At 44.8% G+C, this 24,941-nt stretch overlaps 1 protein-coding gene across 1 annotated transcript; it reads right to left on the bottom strand.

Annotated features, from left to right (window-relative positions):
• Nucleotides 1-380: 380 nt before the first annotated feature.
• Nucleotides 381-24,721, bottom strand: KRT23 (keratin 23). The gene is made up of 8 exons (XM_083470109.1): nt 24,023-24,721; nt 14,626-14,708; nt 12,648-12,804; nt 7,217-7,378; nt 4,739-4,864; nt 3,785-4,005; nt 2,494-2,522; nt 381-743 (listed from the first exon to the last, which is right to left on the bottom strand). The coding sequence occupies exons 1-8, from the start codon at nt 24,434-24,436 to the stop codon at nt 643-645; spliced, it is 1,293 nt and encodes a 430-aa protein (XP_083326235.1). The 5' UTR covers nt 24,437-24,721; the 3' UTR covers nt 381-642.
• Between the last annotated feature and the right edge of the window lie 220 nt (nt 24,722-24,941).

A 24,941-nucleotide genomic window follows, 5' to 3' on the forward strand; every position in this document is an offset into this window, starting at 1 on the left:
CCTAAAAAAATGTTTAGGGGTACTCTCATTTTCCTACTCTTATTAAAGTACTGCCCCTCAATGAGGCCAAACTTAGATTCACAAAATGTTTAGGGGTATGTGTACCCCTGAGTCCCCCCAGAAAAAAAGCACTGGGTTAATCAGCCCTGTGCTAGTGTTTTGTGGGGAAAAACTATTAGCTATTTTCCTGCTTGTGGTTCTTTGGATCCATCCCCTCATGGCTTTTCATGCAAATCCTATACTCCTGAATAGCTTGCATTGTGGTATTTCTCTAGACCAACCTGTTTAAAATACAGAATTGTGCAGCATTTAAGAGCCTTTGGGATCTGAAAGCCTGTTCTCCGATTGGTTAAACTTCAACTGCTATGAAGAAGAATAACTCCATGACATTTTTAATTTATTTGTAATGTGTTCTTTAAAGAAGTGGGAGCCAAGAGAAGAGGACAAACTATTTGCATTCATATTAAATAAAATTAGAATTGGTTTGGGCGACAACATGTAAATGGCAAAAGGGGGGAAATAGATTCAAGGCTCCCAAAGTATATCAGTGAATGAAGAGCAGGGTTCTTTCTCTTAGAAAGCTGGACTTCTGTGGGGTTTCTTTCCTGCGTGTAAGTGCTTCTTTTCTTCAAAGTGCTGACCTCAAGCTTGCCGTTTGATTTCACCAGTATGTGTGGCAACCACTTGTCCATCCACACTATCCTGAATGATTTTTGTTAGATGTTGGCTGGGAGATCCATATCCTGGAACAAACGTGGGGACACATTATTATGCAAGAAGCGAGGCATGCTCTATTATATAGATAAAGATGTTTGGGACTGAGGGACTACCCAAGTGAACTATCAGAATTGTTATAGCACCGCCCTATAAATTTGACCTTGGCACACAGGCTCCTGAATGCCTTGCTTTCTAGAAAAATATGAGAACAAGATGCAGAGTCATAGAATTGTAGAACTGGAGATATACCTAGGGTCATCTAATTCAACCTCCTGTAATACAGGAATCACAGCTCAAGAATCCCTGACAGGTGGCCATCCACCCTCAAATGAAGGACAGCTCAACACCTTCTGAGGGAGTCCGTTCCATTCTCAAATAGCTCTTACCATCAGAAGCTGCCTTCTAATGTTTGGTCAGAATCTCCTTTCTTGCAGTTTGAATCCATTGATTCATGTCCCGGCTTGCTCTATCTTCCATGCGGCAGCCCTTCTGATATTGAACGTAGGGGCGAGGAACCTCAACCCCAGGGACAGAATGCGGCCCTCCGTGCCACTTTATCTGGCCCTCAGAAGTCTCCCCAGGCCATGCCTTTCAATGGCTCTGCTTTTCACCTCCCAGTGTTTTGGCCTGGCTGGAAATATGTCGTTGAACTCTGACAATGCCTCAGTAGCGGCCAGAGAAGGGCCAATCAATGTGCATAGAAACTAGCCTACCGTGTGAAGGCAACATTTGGTTTGCCCACTTTTGCCTCTGTCATGTGGCCCCTGGAAGGCTATCCAGCAGGGAATGTGGCCCTTGTGATGGAAAAGTTTCCCTTAACTTGAGGTAAGCATGACATTTACCTCATAAACATTTTGGCAGTGACCAAGCCAAGACATACGCAGAGCAGAAGGCTGAATTCTGAGGAAATTATTCTTCCTTCACACTGTTGCGATCCCACTCTCTAGTTTTGTGAAAAACTTTGCTCCTCATGAAGGAGGTGTTTCTGTTTCTGCCTCTTTCGTGGAGTGTGGGCAAACTTTGTAAACCTGTTGAGGGGTGTGGGGTTCTGCTTATCTTATTAAATGTAAGAGATGCCCGGGGGGTGGGAATATATCTCCCTCCACTTCACTCCTTTTAAATCCCCACAGCGAAACGTCTGCTCACAATGGACTTACATTTAATAATAATAATAATAATAATAATAATAATAATAATAATAGTTTTGTCTGCCCATCTGATTGGGTTGCCCCAGCCACTCTGGGCAGCTTCCAACAAAATATAAAAAAACCAAACATTAAAAAAACTTCCCTATACAGGGCTGCCTTCAGATGTCTTCTAAAAGTCATAGAGTTGTTTATCTGTTTGACATCTGATGGACAGGTGTTCCACAGGGCTGGTGACATTTTGAATCTTACTTCACGTAGGGTATGGTGCTTAACAAGAAGCCTTTTGTGAATGCAACTCCTGTGAGCTGGAGCATCCACACACCTAGCTCATATTCACAGCCAGATGTTGCTCACCTCTGGATCCAGCAAGGATGTGGAACCCCTTTGACCTTCATAAGTGACCCTCATTCAGTGGCTGCATGCCAGTTGTAGGTGGAGCAATGGATGTGACCCTTACCTTTGTACAGGACACAACTTCCCAGCCATGCACACCCCTCACCCCCCCTTCATTTAGAAGAGGAACATGTTTTTGAGATAGAAATTCTCCACGGAAATCCACCCAGATGCAAACATAAACAAAACACATAAAGAATATTGGGACTTTCCCAACAATTATCAAGACTTTTACCTCTAGAGCTTGAAGTGGAGCCCGTCATTCTGCGAAATGATTAAAAAAAAAGGCAGTATAAATTAATATGCACAATGCAAATTCTCATACAACCCTATTTCTATTTGTTAATTAGTGTTAGGGGGTGGGCACTGTACACAGCCAGGTGTCCCCCCCTCTTCTTTCTGTGTCTGGGACTTATAAGTTGTTGTTTTGTTAGTCCTTCACAATAAAATCCCGTTTCTGGAAAAGTTCTGATTGTGTCTCTGTTGCTCCCCCAAGTTCCTTACAAGGGCACTCTCCTACCTGGAACAAGTGACTGAAAGTGACTCATGTTGTGCTTATTTGCCTTCAGAAAATATGCTAGTCCCTGAGCCATACAGACACCAGCCTGTCTTCCAGCAGAATAGGGCCGGGGGGGGGGGGGAAGTTCCCCTGGCACATTTGAGCTAAAATCTCCCTTCATTTATGTTTCAGCTAGGCTTATCTTTTTGAATATGGAAATGTAGTCTGCAGGTGTGTATGGAGACAGGTGACCCAAGCAAATGTGGTCACATGTACATTGCCTAGTGTAGTGGTTTTCAACCAGTGTGCCTGGGCACCCTGGAGTGCCTTGAATGATGGTTAGGGATGCCACCGATAACATTGGCCTCTGTCCCTTTTTCCCTCCCTCTCTTCCTCTGATGCCCCCTTGTATCTCTGCTTCCCAAAGGCTTGCACAGCTGTTTGTTGCAGCAGCCGTGGCTACAAGCTCCCCAGGCAAATGGTGTCTCTGGGGCTGGCCATGGGGTGCTGGTTGCCAGGAGCTGAGGTGGCTCAGAGACCAGGGATGGCTGTGGCGGCTCCCAAGGACAGGGGAGAGCAGGCTGAGGGAACCCTCCACAAGGGAGGCTGTTCAAAAAAGTGAGAGGCTGCCAGCTCTGCAGACAAGGAGTGACATAACTGGGCTCCTGAACTCCACAGGGGTACCACAGAAAGAATGTAGCTGGTCAAGGGATCCATGGACTCAAAAAGGTTGAAAACCTCTGTAACCTTTGAGTAGGGAATTGCATATATGCTACCTTCAATCATGCATAGAGAGAGTTGCACATCTGAAGGGGTAATGTCGAGTCCATTGGGATTACCTGCCTTCTAAAAGCAGCCCTAAGTGCCACATAAATGTATTTTTTTTCAGGCATATACCTGTATACATGATGGGGCCTCAGTTTTCCTGCCGGGCACTTTGTCTGCATAAAAACATACCAATTCTATGTAGATACCAGCCATAGATTTCTTCTTTCCTTTGCCTGACTCAATATTAACTTTCCCTCACCCATCAATCTTTCCATCCAGAAGCTCGCGGTAAGTTGCAATCTCCTTCTCCAGGCGGGTTTTGATTCCAAGGAGGACCTTGTATTGGTTATTTTGAGACCTGAGGTCGTTGCGGATCTGACTGAGCTCTTCTTCACATCTGGAGATGACGTGTTGGATGCTCTGAAGCTGGAAGGCGTAGCGAGACTTGGTTTCATCCAAGGTGTTTTCGATGGCGAATTTCTGAAAAAGAGAGAAGGGTTAGGGATCCAATGATATCATCTTCTGTAAAATATTTGTGGTGATTTAAAGAGAAACTCCAGAAACGAGAGTTATTTATTTGAGGATTTGTAAATGACGGGCTCAGCCTAGCAGCAATTGCAGGATTCACATCTTTAACATGCCTATAGTCATATTAGATGGTTGTCAGGTTGAGCAATAACTAGATTATCCATCATCTGTTGTCTTCTTTCTGCCTCCACTTCCCTACTGCCTAACTAAATTAAGAATGTAATTTGTTTAAGGCAGGAGCCTGTCCTTTACATACTTTCATGTCAGTAGTGCCATGGCTTAATTACTCTCCCTTTGTACCAAATATTGTTCCTTGTGTGTGGAATATTTGTTTGTTTATTGCATTTTTAGTCTACCTTTCCCCATCCCAGGAACTCAACTGGTTTTCCTCTTTCTCATTTTATCTTCACAACAACGTTGGCCCTCTAACTAGAACTTTGTTCTTGAGGGCTGCTGGAATGTAGAACCTAGGAAGCTGCCTTATACTGACCTTCCTACCCCAGTATTTCCAGCATTCCAGGCAAGGGTCTCTTCTAGCCCGACATGGAAATGTCAGGAACAGAACCTGGGACCTTCTGTCGGCAAAGCAGTCGCTCTGCCACTGAGCTATGGACCACTTACTGTAATGACCATCATCCTCGTGAACCATGTCTGTTACATCCTCCTCTATCTTTGGCTACGTTACCTTGTTCAGCTGTGTCTGCAGGTCAATTTCCAGGTTCTGCAGAGTGCGGTTCAGGTCTGAGATCTCCTTCCGGTTGTTCTGTAGTTCTTCCTGGCTGGGCGCATCTTCCATAGACTCACTAGCGACCTGTGGAACAAAAAAAGTAGCAACATATTTTGTTTGTGCTGTTGGAGACTCTGCTACTCTTGCACAGAAAGGGCCTGTCTACAACAACATGCATGTTTATGCATTGTCCGATGCTGACAAATTGTGGGAGAAAAGTATTAAGATCTATAAAGCCTACTTTTTTGGGGGGGGGGGTTTGAATTAAAATTGTAAGACGATTATATTATCCTAAACCACATACCAACATTATGTGTACAGATAGGTAGCCGTGTTGGTCTGCCATAGTCAAAATAAAAAAATTACTTCCAGTAGCACCTTAAAGACCAACTAAGTTAGCTCTTGGTATGAGCTTTCGTGTGCATGCACACTTCTTCAGATACACTGAAGATACACTGCCAGTGTATCTGAAGAAGTGTGCATGCACATGAAAGCTCATACCAAGAACTAACTTAGTTGGTCTTTAAGGTGCTACTGGAAGGAATTTTTTTATTTCAACATTATGTGGTTTGACAAATGGATTCTTTGCGTCCTTACTTCTGCTAAAAGTCTGATATTGATATGTTGGAAAGATAATACCAGGGCCCCCTTTGAATGATAGATAAAAAGAAGATATGACTACTCTTGCAACATACAAACTGATTGCTTTTATAGGTAGATCGTGCATGGAAAAATATAATGATATTTGGAATGCATTTAGAAAAAAGCATAATGACTTGTTAATAAGTTTATACCTGATAGGATAACCGCACTGTTTATATACCTTTATATTGTATTGTACCACAGCTTCAAGTAGTTTCCCCTAATTTTGTTTTGTTTTGTGTTCAGTTTCCCCCCACTTTTTTCCATTGCATCTCTCTACTGAAAATGTTCAATAAAATATAAATATTTTTAAAAGTCTTTTGTTTGTGCTGTTGCCATGAACAGACTCGCCTGAGCCTGCTTGGAGCATCACACCCTTCTTACGGGATCCTGTGAGCTCTCACTGAGAATCCTTCCTCTGACCTGCCTACATCAGGGTGGGGAACCTCAGCCCTGGGGGCCGAATGCAGCCCTGTTTCTGGCCCTCAGGACCCTCCCTCGAGGGGTCAGCCCTCACTGTCCCTGCTTTGCAGCCTACTTTGCTGGGCAAAGTGTTTTGCCCTGGCTGGCATGTGTCCTTCAGCTCTAATAATGTTTCTTGTTTGCCGGGATGGAAAGGTTTGTGAGTGGGTGTAGAAACTCACCTGCTGCACAAAGGTAGAATGGAGATTTGTTGCCCCGCCCACTTCTGCCTCTGGCCCTGCCCACCATTTGCATGTGCCCCCCAGAAGGGATCAGGTCCTGCTCTAGGGTTTCACCATCCTTCCCCTGGAAGATTGCTGTGTGACCTCCCCCATCCCAGGAAACGTTCTGTTTCCCCCCCAGAATAACTCTTCTGGAGATGGCATTAATTAGGCGCAGAGGCTGGCATGTCCTCACTTGCCAGCATGTGCCCAGGTAGGGAGGAAATCAGCTTTGTGGCTGGTCCTTCGAGGTTTGGGTGCTAGCAAAGTCCATGCAGCAGTGAACGGCATTACCTCATATCGGGAGGTGGCGTTTCTTAACTATTCACACCTAAGCAGGCACTTTGCCTGCCTGGAAGTCAGCTTATTCATAATCACAGGGACAATGGGTATGGAAGAACTCCCTGGGGCACAGTCGATTCCTGGAATAGGATTAAGCCAGCATGCCCTCGTAGCACCCTGAAGCCAGTTCCTAATTTGTGGGTGGCGAAGGTATCAAATTGTAGCCCTAGTATCCCCAAAGGTGTGCCACCCCATCAGGCCATGCCATCACACTGACCGGGCTCTTGCCACTTATGTAACTTTGTGGTGCGATGCCTCTGTTGACTTGCATATGGAGAGGGAAGCTGTCCCACTCCAAGAAAGGCTGGTGGTGAGAAGTTCACCCTTTCCAAGAGCTCTGTTGTTCAAACAAAGCTTCCCCAGCCATTTTTACAGGTGCAGGCACCCCTCCCATTCAAGTCAGTGCAGAAATTGTTCCACCGCTGAGTTACAGAACCATAAAACTATTGAGTTGGGAGAGACTCAAGGGTTAACTAGTCCAGCCTCCTGCAGTGAATTTTGGGGAGTTGTGTGTTGTCTCTCTTTGTGCTTTTCTCTTTCTCTGCGTGTGTCTGTTGTTTTCTTGTTCTCGCTGTACATTTTCCCTTGGTGTGAAGAAAGCACACAAACACAAAAGATACATACGTGTACAGAAAAGGACATTGAATACCCCCCCACCAAATGGCAACCATTTTGTGGTCATGCCTAGCTTACAACACTTAAAAATACACATATGGGTCCAGGGTAGTTCAACAGGGCTTTCTCCATTCTCCCTCATGTCAAAGTTTACCTGCTGCTGGAACCAGGCATCAAGGCTTTGGCGGTTCTTTTCAATAATGGCTTCATAATCCGCTCTTATCCCTGCCAGGATCCTGGCCAGATCTTCTTGTGGAGCAGAATTCACCTTCACATTCACCTTGAAGTCCTTGGAAGCGCCATGTGCTTGCATGTCCTGCACATGAAGGGTTAAAGATGGAGGTTAACGTAAAGGACATCATCAGAAGCAGGGGGAGCCCATGGGACGGCCACATTCCAATCTGTCCTCCCTCTTCTCTTTGGGTGAGAGGTGATAATTATTTTAAGGATGATGTCCTTCCTTGTCCTTCCCTCTTGCTGTTTGCAAATCTCATATCTGAACTTTGTCTCTCTTCCAAGCAGTTTCACCTTCTCTGAAAGTCTCTAAAGAATGTGATTGCCGAATAAAATAGGGCACACTCCTGCTAGATGAGACCAAAGCCTAATCAGATCCTATTTCTTACAGTGGCCAACCTGAACGCCTCGAGGAAGCCCACCAGCCGTGCATGAAGGCAACAGCCCTTTCTTGTTGCTCTCCCTTTGGAGACAGCAACTGCTACAGGTGTGCCTCCAGTTCACTGAAATGAATACATGTCAGCCCTGAGCAGGCCTACCTGCAGCAAACTTGGAAAATTACAAGGTGATGAAATGAGATGCCGCCAGTTGCAAATCAGGTTCTTGGGGCAAAAATGCAAAACATACAAGGGAAGCCCCTTGGATTAGCAGAAGTTGTCAAAACAACTGGCAAGGAGGAAACACTGTATGTGGTCTGCTGGAGCTGGAAAGAGCAAAACAAGGGGACATGGACAGAATCTAAGGCCAACAGAAATGGAATTGATCCAGGCATGCCTTTCAAAGAGTCTGCACCAAAACACAGAGAATCATATAATTGTAGAGCTGGATGGGACCACTACCATCATCTTGTCCAAATCCCTGCATTGCAGGAATCTTCTGCCCAATGATAGGGCTGGAACCCACAACCCTGAGATGAGTCTCATGCTCATTGGGGCCTCCCTGGCTCTCTCAGAAAGTTTTAGAGGAAGAGAGAGGGGTGGGACTTTATGGATCTATCAGGCATTTATGGATTTTTCCATGTGCATCCAACCCAACATTATGAGGGAGGGCTTTGTAAATGCTAAAAGATATTCCAGTGGTCCACTGAGCAGATCTGCTGCTCCAACCCCTCTGCTTTCCATGAATTTGCACGATCTTCTATTTGTATCCACACTGAATGTGTTGGGGTGCAGTTCAAGGGAAGGAGGAAATAGTAACAAAGGTGAGCTCTCAAAACTGGAGTGATGGGCCTGTATCCTTCCTGGTGGTCCCATTCCCAACAACGCACTGTCCCCTGTATGTGGCCTAAGAGAGGCACAGCAGCTTCCAGGACGGATGATCATGTACAGTTAATTGAGACAAAGTTTAGAGGAGTTGCCATTGGTGGTTGGCAAATAAACAGCTGAGATGACAAAGGAGAAGCAGGTGAGGTGGAGCTCAGGTGGTTCAACACAACTTACACCTGTATCTCTGGCTCCAATGCCCATCCATTAAAAAGTAATTAATAAAACCCAGAATCTTAGCCCGGGGAGAGATCTCAGCAATTGTCTCTAGCCCAGGGAGACCAGTGCTGGTAGAACAGGATCCCTAAACCTCATTAGAAGCAGATGAGATTTCCCCATATTTGCCTTTTCAACAGGAGCTGACTTAGCTGTGCTCCAAGGGAAGAGAAAATTGGGTCAGGGCCTGAGTGTGAGAAAGCTCCCTTGTTATCTTGATTCTCCCCTCCTAGCTGTCATAAAAAAACACTCCACCTGTATATCTCATTCCCACTTATTCCAGAGACGGGGAACAGGTGGTTCATCAGAGGTTCCTGAACTCCAATACCCATCAGTCCCAGACAGCATGGCCAGTGCTCAGGAGAGCTGGGAATTGTAGTTCTAAAACATCTGGAGAGCCACAGCTTCTCTAGGCTTGCTTTATTTCTTCCGCAGAAAATTTACACTGATGTAATTTAATTTGTTATAGGTGCGTGCATGTGCTTGTTCCTGGAGAATCTGTACAATTGGTGATTTTAGGTGTTTGTTTGCTGGTTATTGTTTCTTTTCAGAACTGACATCCCGCCCTTTAACAGAGGTCTCCCGGCAACTTCAGATCAAAATATCAAAACAATGGAAACACATGCCAACTTGTTGACTGTTTCTTCCTCTTAAAGCTAGCTCACCACAGACAATTGTTTCCCTGTCGGTCTTAATCTTTAACCAGCAAAGAAGTGCAGAAGTAAGGCACAGAGGTTGCCCCGCAGATCAAAATTCCTGTGCCTCGGCCCCCCACTTTTTTTGCATAAGAACAAATTAAGCAATGTGGAGGACAGACTGCAGGACTTGGTTCCCAAGAGAGAGAATTTAAATATTTTTGGCTAAGTATTGATGGGGGGGGGGAGACATGGAGGTTTTGGCCTCAGCCGATGTATGGACTGGGCAAGTCCAGGAGATCCTATCTAAGTTTATGGTCAAGCACTAAGCCCCTTTGTGTGCATAAGGGAATCAATTATAACTAAGTCTTTCATTAAGTATAGTTTCCCGTTTCACCCCAAACTGGAAACTGTGATTCACAACTTCAGAACCAGCCAAGATAATGAGACATCTTTAAACTCTGGCTTAATATCCAAAGCTACTGGTTGCTCCTATCTTGCCTTATTAATCCGATATATGACAATCAAATTTGTCTTGTAACTGGAGATGCCTGAGATGGTCCAAGATTCTTGTATCAATCATGTGCTCTGCCACTGGGAAAGTGTTTGTGCAAGAAAATTTGGAGGGCTTCTTTAAAATAGGAGACAGAATATAGATAGCAAGTATATGATCTTCTGATAGGTGGACTTCTGTTTTTAAAAGAAATCCAGGGCTGGGGCGTACTGTAGAAAAACTGAGTCCTGAAGAACAGTTAAATTGTTCTTTAAAAATCTTGGATCTTTACTTAAGCATACTGTACTTTTCCGTGTATAAGATGAGGTTTTTCCCTCTGATAAAATAATATCAAAAATGGGGGGTTGTCCTATACAGGGTTGTGCAGACGTGGGACGGGGGTTTGGTTGCTGCCGTGAGCAGGGCAATCTCCCCCCTTTCTTAAATTTTAGTCCCCCAAAATAAGGGGCGTCTTATAAACAGGGGCGTGTTATACACTGAAAAATACGGTAACTTGATTTTGGGGGGGGAAGGGGGATAGAATTCTTCTTCAAAACCTGAAACTGTTCTTTTCATCTAATAACAATAGTTTTACGCACACAAAAATGTATCTGTACTTTGCCAAGTCTTGCTGCAAAAGCTATAAAGGTTCTGTGTAATTACCGCAGGAGCAGCTGAATGAAAACACATAATTACTCTGTAAACAACCTAATTATTAAACAAGCCAAACTGGTATGGTAAAGTTCCCTTCGTTGCAATATCGTCCTGTGGTTTACATAGTGACGGTGCCCTTGGGAAGCTAAGGGGAGGATGCTAAAACCAGCCAGTGTTCAGAGCACACGAAAACTGTGATGCTTTGTGCTGATTGCTTGGTTGCAGGGGACAACTGCAATAAATTTTTGAAAAGGGGTTTCTGAGCATAAAATGACACCAGCCAATGGAACACTAATGCATGATGGTTAATCATGTTCTGCATTTATATAACTGTGTCCCCTTTGATAGTTATAACTCTACAGAACTACCACTAGAAACACTTTAAGGTTGCAATAGCTGTGTTTTACCTATGGTAGCAAAAATTAGATATTACTACCTACAAGGAATGACAAATCTATTTCAGTTTCTCATTCCCCACCCCCCCAATATTTAGTTCAGTTTGTCCCACTTTTGCAAACATTTTTATTTCAAAAATTCACATGAAAATATGTACGCATTTCTGTATTCTGTTCTCTTAACACCTTTTCACAAGCAATATCCAAGCATTACAGGGACATTGAAGCTGGCTGGCAGGGATGGAACTATCTGTCAATTTTGTATCTCTTGTTTTCTTGTTTTTCTCATTTTTTTTTCAACCTTAAATTCAGTTCTCCATGTTTCTGCAGTAATTTGAAATTTATTTATTTATTTAAAAAATACTAATGAAGATTCGTCAGTATTTTATTGCAAATTTCTCCAAATAAAAACTTTTTTTGTTTGTAGCTTTGACTAAGGTACTTTTTTTTGGTGAGGGGGCGGGGCAAGCAACTTCTCTTAATGCATTTTTCTATGTTCACTTTCATCATTCATTTTTGCAAATGCTCTTTTGGTTGGAGAACTACATTGCAAAATTCACGAAGGCTGCGTTTCAGTTCTTAAACTGTTCCAGAAAGTGTGACTGCAACAAATTCAGCTTTAAATGTAAACTGAAGTGAATTTCTCTCTGATCTGTACTGGTTAAGGGAATCTTTCTGAAATATGCAACATCCTTTGTGCTGTCGTAATCTCAGCAATGGACCATGGGATAGCTGTGCCAATCTATATATGTGTGTGTGTTCTACTGAAGAGGGATAAGGTAGGTTAAGGTAGTTTGAGAGGGCTTCTGGACTTGGCCAGAGATGCTTTTGCCCAGTGTAGGCTGTTGTGTCCATGATATCAATTCCTGGCTGTTGTGCCCATGATACCCATTCCTGGAAAGGACAGATCTGGCTGTGGTAAAATGTACCTCGGTCACATAATGTCTGCACTACTGAAATGTGCTATATGTGGGGCTGCCTTTGAAAGAGTGTTCGGAAACTTCAGCTTCTTCAAAGTACAGCAGCTAGGCAATAAACTGGAACTGGATATTGGAAGTATGTTGCATTATTGCTGAAACAGCCTCACTGGTTCTCAGTTGGCTTCCAGGCCCAATTGAAAGTATTGGTTATCGCCTTTAAACCTATATACTGTTTTGGGACAGTTGACTGAGAGAACGTATTTCTAATGGCTGCAGTCAAAGATTGGATTCCCTGCCCAGAGAAGACCACCTCACTTCTTCTCTAATTATATTTTTGGAAGGAATTCAGTTGTTAGCGATGTTAGTGAATTTGGGTGGGAAGGTATTTTTCTTGTTGTTCTAGCCGTTTTATGGTGGAATGGCCCTTTGCTATTTAGGTATATCTTGACTGTATTTTTACTGTATTTGGGGCAGGATATCAATATTTTAAAGAGAGAAATGCATGCCCGAAATTTAAAATGGAAATAAAGTGTGTGAGCTTTGTGCAAAACAAGCTCCACTCACACTGCCCAACATATAGTGCTAATGTAGTCCACAATCTCCTATTTGAATTCAATATAATTATGATATGGCTTATCCAAAACTCAGCTTTCAAGTGGAGAATGAGTCAAAAAGGATTTGATTTGGGGATTAGTTTCAAAAGCAATAAGACTGTAATGAAATCCATGAAAGTCATCTTATGGCCCTATTTTAGCAGATCTGGAAATTTCCCCTACCTCCTCATGTTCCTTCTTCTTGAGGATGTGATCTTCACGGAGAGCTTCGATCTCCATTTCCAGGTCTGTTATGATGATTGTCATGTTGTCAAGTTCCTTGCGAATGTTCTCAACATCATCCTGCACACTTTGCCGCAGGGCCTTTTCTGCCTCATATCTTAGCCAAGGAGAGCAAAGGAAAGCAGTTGAGGGGACTGTAGACACACGAGGACTGAGCATACAGCTTTGAGGACTTCAGCTAGCCTACCTATTGGATGCCCTTTTCCGACTTCCATGCTCGTACAATAAAAATATTGATTTGGAAAGGCACAATGGACCTTTCAATCTAGTCTTCCACATTCACAAAGTTCAGTGAAGCTGGGTGCACCCATTACATAGATAACTGAGCTCTTGAGTTTTCTATTGGTATTCGACAAAGATGGGCTCAAAGACTTGGTTCCTAAAACCAATTTTTGCTACAGGCCAAGTTACACATGATGTTATTCAAGCCATGTGCCCTGAGGGCAAGGTTTGTTATGCAGAAGCAGCCTCAGAAGGAGCTCCAATTTGGCCTGGAACACTGGAATACATGGAAGTTGACTATTTGGGCGCCTTCCAATTCTGCAGTTCTGTGATTCAGCCCTTTGCTGCCCATTATAGTCATAATCTAGACGCACACACCTCACCAGGTCCACAAGGTGGGGAGGAAGCTTCCACGGGAGCAAATGGGATCTCCCCCCCACCGTACAAATTGCAGACTGCGGCGGAGGGCATCTAGACCAGAACTGCAACAAAAGGTGAAGCCTACAGCTTCCCATGTCCCATTCCAAACTGAGTGCACACGCTTTCTGGCACTGGCTTTTTCTGCAAGAGAAAAAATTGCCATTGCCCTTCAGTTTCTCAAATTTGCCCCCCCCCCCACAGTCCCACTCAGATACTGGAAGTGAGTGATTCTGGAAGGGTGGGGAAAACAGCTTAAAGGAGCAGAGGAAGGTGAAGTGGAAATAGGCAGCTTCCACTTCCCTTCCAGGCACACTCACTAACCTTATCTTTTTAGGTAAATCAGCAAATACATATTGAGTAAATACATGTCAGGTTTGATGATGAATATACCATCTTAAGAACATAAGATGAGCCTGGTGGATCAGGCCAATGGTCCATTTAGTCATAGGATCCCCTGAGGGATAGCTCAGTTGGTAGAGCACGAGACTCTTAATCTCAGGTTTGCTGGTTCCAGCCCCACGTTGGGCAAAATACTGCTGCACTGCAGGGGAGTTGGACTAGATGATTCTCATGGTCCTTCCCAACTCTACCATTCTATTATTCCATGATAAGATGAGCCTGCTGGATCAGGCCTGTTTTCACAGTGGCCAACCAGATGCCCATAGGAAGCACACAAGAAGGACCTGAGAGGAGGAGCAGCAGCAGCAGCAGCATCTCCCCACCTGTGATTCCTAGCGACTGCCTCCAATAGTGGAGTCTGAAGATAGCCATTGGGGCTAGTAGCCATTAATAGCACCAGTCTTGTTTCAGGAGGCAGGCGAAATGGAAAGGAAACAAGCTGCAGTGCCTACATAATTCCTGAGGTTTCCTCTACTATCCAGAAAAGGCAACACACCTGCCTTGAGCTTTCAGCCTCAGCCAGGTATTATGTGGTGGAAGCCACAAATGAGTAAGAAGCAGTGGGGGAAGATAAGACCCCTTTCAACCCTACGCTCCATTCGAGATTGGCCTGCTAGCCAGCCTAGTTGCTGGCCAAGGACCTAGTAAGTAGGGCACCATAAATGGCATGACTCCAATGGTGATGATTTCAACCAGGCTTAATCTGTGGTGCATCTAACATTGCTGTTATTATTTATTACATTTATTAAATTACTTGGGGAATAGGTTGGCTTTATTGCACCCAAACGACCAGGTTGTGAAGAATTAAGGCCAAATTCTATGTCCTTTGCCCATCTCTGTTTCCATGAATAGGCAAGGAGTTCAAGGAATAACTTACTTGAGCCTGAAGTCCTCAGTGGCCATTTTAGCATTGTCAATCTGTAGCACGATGCTCGCATTGGTAACCCGTTTAGTCTCAATCTGTAAATGAGAAAGAAAGAACTCATCTCATTGCAAATGTGGAATGAAAAGCTCAATATCTGGGGAGGGGGGGGGGTTGGCAGTTGTTGTGATTGGTTGGTAGGGATGAACAGATGGATGGATCTCTCAATTTGGGTTTCTCTCTGTGTCTCATTTTTCCAGCCTAAAGTGCAGTTCATGACATTTATGCATCAGTTTCCTTTTTTAAAAAATGTCCTCACAAAAACTGGTCAGTATTTCAGTATATTTATTTAATATATAATGTGCAATTATTTTTTTTGCAAGCAATGTTAGAGAACATAATGCCTTTTCATGAGCTGCACCTATCACTTGCAAACATCTGAAATGTTCTAACTTTGTTAAGCTTCATATTTTTAATGCAACTTTCACAAAATTCACATTCACATTGTTCTTCTGAAATTTTTTATCAAATGTCAAAAAGGGAAACGTTTACACCTGCCAGTATCTCTTGATCATTTTGGTTTTGGCCATCTTCAGTTCTGAATTCCCAGCTCCCAAATACGAATGGTTGTTACTTACCTACCAGATGCTATTGGACACTATATCTAATGCATGTGAGTTACCCAACGCAACCTGATGTTAACGACGATTGTTTGCCGACCATTAAATGCCATCAAATTGTCAGGTACAAGCTATTTTCAAAGAGTTTCCAGAGGATCCCAGAAGTCTTTGTTTGCTTATCAGATGCTCAACAACAACAGCAGCAGCAGCAGCTGAAAGGCAGTTTGCAAACCACAACTGATCTTCTTCTGTGATGCTCAACCACTGATGAATGCTTTAGGTATGTTAAAGGACACACACCACCTGTTCACAGGAGATGAGGAGGAGGGCCAACAGTGTCTTCTGTGAACTGAGTGTGTGCCCTGCAACAGGGTTCAGAGTCTTCTGCACAGCTGAGGGATTCTATGATAGTGTCAGGCGTCAGAGGATCCAACCCCCATGGTAGGTTGCCAGGAACGGATAAGACAAGGAAAGTTCTTACCTACAGCTTTTCATTCAATATTCACAGAGAGAGAGGCTTAGAAAGGAAGCCTCTTGGAATAATGGCATTGCCCCGAGTAAATCTCCCCTCCCCTTCTCTCCCACTTCCTCATTCACCATCCCTTCTACGGGTGGCGCTGAGGGTCCTTTGCTTCCGAGCCCTTTGCTCTCCTACTTTTAAGGCTCACCAGGTTCTGGGAGGTGGTGGGTCTGGAATTTTTTCTAGTGATAATGTGTCAGCCAGCTGCTCCAGCTCTGCCGCCTCCTCCTCTCCCATAATTTCCCAACTTTTCCCCTCGTCTTCCTCTGAGCTGTGATCTCCCTCAAACCCCTGTTGTAATTCTGAACTGTCTGCTTCTTCTCTGGAAGGGTCAGGCTGGGGAGGCGGTCTCCACCATTCCTCCTCTGCCCAGTCCCTGACAGATAGACTCTTGATACTTGGGTGTCATGACCTGTAACCCAGGTGGACCAGGAAGCACGTCAGAACCCACAGCACACAAACCTATGCTCATCCCGTCTGCCGCAGAACATGTTTCTGATGCACAACTGACTTCAGCCTGATAAGTGCTGAGTCGGCATAAACACGTTCTCAGACAGTCCCAGCCACAAAGTATCTGTGCCATTGTGCTGTACTGGAAATGTATTGGAAATATAGGCATCTCTCTCTTTTTAATGCAATTGTTTTGCACACTTAATGCAATTGCATTTGTTCATTTAATCCCAGATTGAAGATTTCAGAAATAACTTTCCGTTTTGTCATCTCCAAAGGGGAAATGATGTAAAGTAGTTTTAAAACTATTTTTCTTTTCTCTCTGCAGCCCCCTCCCTCACCCATGAATAGAAGATGCGTTTCTGTCTTTTTGCGAGCAAGCAGGGCCTCTCATTTTCTTATCAGCTCAGCAAGACATGCCAAGAGCTCACTGACCTTTGCAGACTAAGCCCCAGAACAGTAACTCACACTAATTCGGAAAACTTGATGTAAGCAGATAGCAGAAAAACAACATTTTGTATGAGACTAAAGAATAGCAAATTTCTAAACTTTGCTCACTGTTGCCATGGTATCACTAGTGGATAGGAGTGTGCTTTTTGTAAACCAATTAGAAGTGAGTGTGAGGGGTCCACAAGCGGTCCATGCATTCTGGTATCCAATCATATTGCTGAAAGGGACTGTTCATGACCTAATCATGTAAAGTGAATGTTATAAAAGTGTCTTGAATTTTGTGCCCTGAGCCCAGAATTTGGAGAATTCCTCTGGATCGTTTTATTCTTACTGCAGTCTGCAATAAAATCTGAACTCTTTTCACAATGCTGCTGCTATTTGGCTAAAAAGGACCAGCATATTTCTAGGACCTCCCCCCTTTGTAAGGTAACACTCTTATGGATCAAGGTTCAATGACCTGACTTGCCCCCCCCCCCCATTGAGAGCGAGGAGCTCTAGCAAGTGACCACATGAGCCTGAGGCTCCCTTGAAGCCTAGAGTTGAAGAGCAGAGGAAATGAACCCCCACTCCAGTGGAAGCCTTGGGTCCATTTAGGCTCTGTGCTTGCAGGACACATAAAACTCCTCCGCTACTGCGTTGGCACTGAGAATATTCAGTGCTTTTCTTCTCCTGTCCAACTCTTTGAACTAGGAGTGTCCTTCAGGCACAGAGACAGAGCAAGCCGTTGTGCTTCTGGATCTCCCAGCTCAGACCCGGAAAAGGGAGGCCCCATCACTTTGCCTTGGAACCAAACTGGTACTCTAAGTTTCAGCTGCACTCGTAAGCCAGCAGCCTCTGTCTCCTCTTCATTTTTGAACTGTGAGAACCAGCAATTGTTTTTGGCCCCTGCACTTCATAGCTTCAAGCTCAGAGCTGGAGTGAGGAGCAAGATATTTCCCCATTACATCATGCTCTGTGTTTCAGAGTTGTAGCATGAAGTCAGAGAAAAGACCTCCATCCCTTCAGCCAGCAAGGCAAGCCAGGAATTGTTGACTGCTGTAACAGATATGACACAACAGGCATCAGTCCTCAAAGTGTGTCAGGAAGTTTGGAAACCACTGAATATTCCTGTACTTAAGGAATATCCTTACTCCCAGTTCATGTATTGTTTTGGGAAGTGCAAATTACATCAGTTCACATTGAAATGTGAACCAGACCAAATTTCTTCTGTGTCCCTAGCTGCTGTGTCATTCTCTGCAAAGCACACCTTTTTGGGGGGATGTACTTTTACCGTTTGGGACGCGGGTGGCGCTGTGGGTAAAACCTCAGCACCTAGGACTTGCCGATTGCATGGTCGGCGGTTCGAATCCCCACGGCGGGGTGAGCTCCCGTCGTTTGGTCCCAGCTCCTGCCCACCTAGCAGTTCGAAAGCACCCTTAAGTGCAAGTAGATAAATAGGTACCGCTTTATAGCGGGAAGATAAATGGCGTTTCCGTGTGCTGCGCTGGTGCTGGCTCGCCAGAGCAGCTTCATCACACTGGCCACGTGACCCGGAAGTGTCTTCGGACAGCGCTGGCTCCCGGCCTCTTAAGTGAGATGAGCGCACAACCCTAGAGTCTGTCAAGACTGGCCCGTACGGGCAGGGGTACCTTTACCTTTACCTTTACTTTTACCGTTGGAACCTGAGATACCCTTAATCTGTCTCTAAAGCATCACTAAGACAGCTTCTCTAGCCTTTTCTTGAAAGACCTGAGTCGTATCACAGAGCCAGGGGGATCCATGCCATGAATGTGTTTGTTAAGCGATGACAGGGAACATTCCTTGGCAAATAGACTACTGCTCTGGGGTTGCCAGAAGAAGCAATGCAGAAGGCTGCAAAGTTAGTTCACAAATGCAATCAACACTTTTTCACTCCAAGTTCTGATGCTTGTTGTTGTTGAACTGCAGAACAGGAAAAAGGCGGTTGCGGAAATCTTGGAATCAATGACCTATATTTTCAGCATTCCTTGTTCTTCCTCTCCTTCCCCAAGCGCATGCAAGAAAGGATGCCGTAAGCACAGAGCCTACACAGCAAACACCTCCAGATTATTTCAGCAAGAGGGCAAAGCCATATATTACAGGAGAACACACACATACAGGGATTTTAGCCAATCAGTTTGTACCTTGAGTGTAAACAAAACTCATGCAGAGCCACACAAAAAGAAAACTTAGATAGTGGTGTGATAAGGTGCTGTTGAGACTACATCTTGCAAAACATCCTGGCTTTAGCTGAACTTATTTGTGGTGCTTCAGAGAGACCAGAGGGCATCCCTAAGAGCATATTGGGAGGGAAAGTCCTTAACAGCAGGGCAAAATGTATTGACAACATGGAAACCATCATTCCTAGAACTGTGTCCTGAACCAGTGAGGTTCCTTGCTCCCCCATGTATCTATGTTTTCAAAATGAACTGCTTCCCCTCTGCTTGACCATTAATCCCAACACAGGAAGGATATGGAGCAAAGTCTGGGAGGGAGGCAGGCTAATCCCAACCTTCTAGTTGGCTCACAGTTCTTTTGACTATGGAAGCAGACCCCAACACACTAGAAAAATCCACACTTGCTGTATATGTGTGGGCACCAAGATCTAATATGAACCTTTATCTTGGGCCAAGAAAATTATTTCTCCACTGGGTAGCAATCCCAGTTCAAGCCAATAGAAGCTAGGGGAGAGAGCAAGGCAGCTTGGTCCTGAAGTGAGGAAAAACGAGGAAGGGAGATTGCATTAGGAAGGTCCTCATTTGTTGGCTGTAGTCTTTGTTCTGCCCTCAGCATGCTTCGGTAACCCTCTAAGCCAAGTCTGAGGAAAGCCATTTGGGGGCTGAGAAGATCGGTGGCTGAAGAGTGGTTGGCCAAGTTCAGGTTGGCCAAGTTCAGGCTTCTTGCTTTAGATGGGGGAGTCAACATCGTAGCCCTCCAGATAATGCTGGGCCACAACTCCCATCAGCCTCAGCCAGCATGACCAATAACAGTCAAGGATGATGGGAGTTGTAGTTCAACAACCTCTGAAGGACACCACATTGGCTACCTCTAGCTATAAATCATGCCAGCTCTAATTCCACATGAGCCAGCACAGAGGCTGTCACCATGCAGAAAGCGTTAGTTAGCATACAGCAGTACAGTTAGGCAGTTTTATTTTTAATTGTTATTTTTAATTGTTATTTTTGTTTTATGAATCACTTCCCATGAACCACCTGGGCTGTGATCCTATGAGGGTCTGTCTTTCAGGTGCTCGTGTGTTTTACTTCAAAATGTGGTAAGATAGGCCTTCCTGCTCATTCTGCTGAGAGGGGCCCTGCTGGATGCCATTTTGCAGAGCTCTCTGTGGCAGCCTCTCCCAAAGATTATGGGAGGTACAAATTACCCTCATTCAGAACCGGAACGCTCTTCAAGAGCTAAAGCACACCGTTGTGAAAAGCCTGCCTTCTTGCCTTATATAGCAACATGGAGTTAAAAGTCATTAATAGGATTAGTCACAGGGATTATTGCCTAGTTAAATGGGCATTATTATGAGTCCCAATTAACACCCCACTTAGGCACGAAGACATGTGAGCACAAAGGCAGCTTCAGTTGACGCTTAATGTAGAAATCTTGGTGAGAACCAGAAATTCTCTTTAATTATCAGGAAATTACATATTTGCTGAGAGGGTGGGCTGTTTGTAAGATTAGAGTGGAAGTGTGTATTTTCCTGCACAGCCAACTTCATGTGTACTCAGACACACTATAGCAGCTCCGTCCTCTTAAGATGGGAGCTCCACAAAACAATTTGCTGCCTTAGGTAAGAGGCAAAATGGTGGGCTCGCCTATTCCATGTATGGAACTGGAGCAGACTGGCTGTTGAATCTTACTTCTGCGCAGGTGATGGGCGAGAATCCTTCCCTAAAATTAAGGCTGGGAAAGGGGATGCAGGGCAGTCCCTATGGCACACAGAACTGTGTCCTCCAATACCCCATCTCCACTGCCCAGTCTCCATATCTGCCACCTGAGGCAGCTGCCTTACTTTGCTAACTGGTAGGGCCGGCCCAGCATCCTCCTACATTACAGGAAGTCAGGACAGGCAGACCCACTGAAGGAACCTTCCAAAATGAGGTTTATGTGGACGGGTATATCTCTTGCTACCCAGCTTGCTATGAGCTGCAAAGTACTTCTACCACTGTGTCTCCGTAAATGCGCTGAAAACAATGCGGCGGGTGACATACAGCACCCAAAATCCCTGCCTGCCAAGTTTACAGTATATAGGTCAAACCAAAAGGTCCAATTCTGGTTTTATTTATTTTAAAAACATTTCAACTACAATAGTTGCTGAGTGGTGTACAAAGGTACAATGTAAAATGATCAGTTAAAACTATAAAATCAAACCTCTATTATAATGCCTACTGGAATAACAACAACAACAACAACTTCAACAGCCACCAGAAGTTCAGTAGGGAAGGGGCCTGCCTGACTTACACCGGAAGGGAGCTCCACAAAATTGGGCCCCCAATACAGAATGCATAGTTCCTTATGGATATGAGCCATGCTTCCAAGACATGGGGGGCCACCAACAGTGACTCCCCCAAAAGCCTCCAGGATTGGGCAGGGATGTAAGGGATTAGGCAGTCCTTGAAGTATCCTGGACCAAAATAGTTAAGGAACTTGTAGCTTAATGCAAGTACCTTGAACGCAGCCTGGTAGCATATGGGAAACCACTGCAAACTTCTGAGCACCAGAGTTGCATGATGGAGTGTCCCCATCAGCAGTCTGGCTGCAGCATTTTGCATGAGCTGGAGGAACGCTACCAGGCTCAAGGGTAACCCCACGGTGAGCACACTGCAGTAATTGGGACTTGAGCTTATTGCGGTTGATGATATGTTGCCCAGCTGGTAGTATGAAATGGCATAGTCGGGATAGGGCTATATCTTTAACCCTGGAAAGCTCAGGCATACTATGGGAGACAACATATGCCTTGCAACTTTTCTGAGCTCTTGGCAGCAATTCACCCAGTTCACGCCTCCAGCTGTTTACTACTGACTTTTTCCTCCATACAAATCTTCAAAAGTCCAAGCAGTGAAATGAGAAGCGGCTCTGAAACAAATATAGGTGGCGAGAGGAGACACAGACAAAAAAGTTCTGCAGAGTTACTATATCCCAGGTGCATTCCCTTTGTGTAATGACCTTCAGGCTGCAGATGGGAGCTCCACTGAGAGAATGTCACCCACAGGCCACATCCACACCATATATTTAAAACACTCTGATACCACTTTAAATAGTCATGGCTTCCCCCCAAAGAATTCTGGGAGCTGTAGTTCATTAACGGTGCTGAGGGTTGCTACGAAGCCCCTATTCCCCTCACTGAGCTACAACAGCCGGAATGGTTTTAAAAATCTACCCCAGAGAACTCTGGGAATTGTTACTCTGTGAGGTGAATAGGGGGTCTCCGCACAACTCTGAGCACCCTTAACAAACAACAGCTCCCAGAATTCTTTGGGGGAAGCCAAGACTGTTTAAAGTGGTGCTTTAAATATACGGGGTCGCCCAAGATGCCTATGCGTAGAAAGCTTGCATGTCAAGGAGAGTTGTGTGGAAGTTCTCACTCGCACACCACCTCATTTGGTACATTTCTTTTTATAAATGAAATTCAATTATGAGACCCCCTGCCTCCGGTTTGAAGTGTTATAGTCCAGACTCAGGGCTATCTCCAGCTACTGTTTCTGATAGTTAGGCCAAGGTTACTGCAAGGGGATGAATGAGTAGAGAACTGTAAAGCAGCAAACATCTTTACGAACGGGAATAATGAGCGAATTAATTTTCTTCAGCAGTGCTCTTTACTTTGGCTTTTGACACGAGGGGTATATTTCTAGGGCCCACCTCATTTATGTGATTCTAAGTTGTTTTAAACTGGTTTTTAATACAGCGGTACCTCTGGTTACATACGCTTCAGGTTACAGACTCCGCTAACCCAGAAATAGTGCTTCAGGATGAAAACAGAAATTGTGCTCTGGCGGCGCAGCAGCAGCAGGAGGCCCGATTAGCTAAAGTGGTGCTTCAGGTTAAGAACAGTTTCAGGTTAAGTACAGACCTCCAGAAAGAATTAAATACTTAACCTGAGGTACCACTGTATTGTGTTTTAATGTTGTAACCTGCCCTGGGACCTTAGGGTGAAGAATAGTTAACTAATCAATGACACCACCACCACCACCACCACCACCACCACCAACAACAACAACAACAACGCTTGCTAACAGTGGGGAATAGGCTGTAGCTCTGCAGCAAAGCATCTGCTTTGCATGCAAAATATCCCAGGTTTGATCCCTGGCATCTTCAGGTACAGCTGGAAAAGATTCCTTGTCTGAAAGACTGGAGGGTTGATGTCAGTCAGTGTAGACAATACTAAGCTATAGGGACCAATGGTCCAAGTCGGTATAACACAGATTGCTATGTAAAGAAATGCTGCCCAGTCTCAGCTGCTCGCTGCTCAAGATATCCCTCTAAGTCATACTCAGAGCAGGCACATTCATCCGAATGGGTCTACTTGCGATGTCAGTGGGATATCATCTGATGCCCTGCACTCACTGGGTGACTCGTCCCCTGGATTCCCATCCATATCTTATTGGAGCATGTCATCCTTTTCAGCTTGTTCAAGGGCTAACCCACGATTTAGAAGGGTGTCTAGGCTTCACGCCTAAAACTAGCATCCCGGCATATTCTGATAGAGACATTGTGCTCTTGCAGGAGATGTAGGTTAACTAAAAATTATGCTTTATAATATATACATGAGATGCATGTATATAGAAATAGCTGGCATCATTTCAGTCGCGGTGTATCTGAGAAGCAAGAGCGAAGTGCAGCAATCTGTCTAGAATTCAAATCGTGTTCTGTGCACATTGGAAACACAGTGAGTAGTCTGAGTCTGAAATGTTAACCCCAACCTTAACCTCCCCACCCCACCCCAAATCAAATTTACCTTCTTTAATATAATAAAAACTTATAGGGTAACACAATTCTTAATTTAAAATCCAAAGATGAACCTGACAAATTCAACATAATGTGCTGCCAAGCCCATAAATTCCACATCATCCACAACTGCAACGCGATAAAAAAAATAGAGAAATATGAACATTTCCCCCCTGAGCAAAACGGTAGTTAGGAGAATTTGCTTGAGAATATGTGTGCTTTAAAATATATATATATTTCAGGGTTGCCTCCCCTCCCTCTTCACCCTTTCCTACCTTTGGAGTCCACACCTTTCCTTGAGGACAGCTCTTAAGCAAACACCCAACAGAAGCAACCATTTCAGATATTTATATTGCTGAGCTGAACGAGTGCTTGAATCCCTCCATGGAGGAATGTAAGCCAGTCTGCGCCTCCTCAGACTTACCTTCTCGTGCATGTCTGAGATGTTTTCTTCGTAATCCTTGAAGTCATGCTTGGTGCCCTGAGACTTCTTCTTGTGCCAGTCCCGGATGCAGCCCTCCAGCTGAGTGTTGGCCTCTTCCAAAGAACGCACCTTCTCCAGGTAGGAGGCCAAGCGCTCGTTCAGGTCCTGCATCATCTGCTTCTCGTTCCTTCCCATGAAGATGTCCCCGTGGCTCCCGCCGAAGCCCCCCCAGCCTGCCCCGGCATCAGAGGCCAGCCAGGTGGGTGCTCCAAAGGACATGGGGACAGGTAGACAGCCACTTCCTCCGTGCAGAGTGCCAGCTCTGTAGGGGTCGCCGATGTGTGAGAAGCTGCATCCTGAACCACCCCTGAGAGATCCAGAAGAGAAGTGGTAGAATCCTTGGCCGGAGTTCATTCTGACATCTACTAGGAACCGAAATCAACACGCAAACACTCCCTCTCTTTCCTGCCAGCGTCTGAGAAGTGCCTCAGCCCTTGCTAAGTGCTTTTAAGCCTTTCCTTGTGGGAGTTCCCTCATGTTAAACAACTATGCCAACAAGGATTGTGTCATCATCACAAAACATGCATTTCCTCTTGGTCAATTCCAAAACCCTGATTAACCGGCAAATATGATTGTCATTCTCTGGAACGCCAGTGACATACCAAAGGTGCTTCTCTTTTCTTCCCCCGTCCCTTCCCTCCTCCTCTCTTCCCTTTTATTTTGCTTTTTGCATGATATCAGTGAGGTGTGGCCACCCAAGGGAGGGGTGGAGCTGAACTGAGAGAGCCCCAGCCTCTGCTTCAGGTTTCTTTCAATCACATGGCTCGGTTTGTTTTGTTCAGCTGTTTGCAGCAGCAAGAAAAACTGCCTGAATTACACATGCAAAAACACCGAAGGCCAGGAAAGGGGTTAGGCTCCG

Source organism: Podarcis liolepis (genome assembly GCF_965112155.1).
Source record: "Podarcis liolepis genome assembly, chromosome: 13".
NCBI classification, from domain to species: domain Eukaryota; kingdom Metazoa; phylum Chordata; class Lepidosauria; order Squamata; family Lacertidae; genus Podarcis; species Podarcis liolepis.

Bases quoted from the DNA above. Each gene is read 5' to 3' on its own strand.
- KRT23 (XM_083470109.1), bottom strand. From the start codon at position 24,436: ATGAACTCCGGCCAAGGATTCTACCACTTCTCTTCTGGATCTCTCAGG. The intron at 12,805-14,625 runs GTAAGTTATTCC...TCCTTGGCTAAG, and splicing joins ACTGAGGACTTCAGGCTCAA to ATATGAGGCAGAAAAGGCCC. The intron at 4,006-4,738 runs GTAACGTAGCCA...TCTCTTTTTCAG, and splicing joins TGCAGACACAGCTGAACAAG to AAATTCGCCATCGAAAACAC.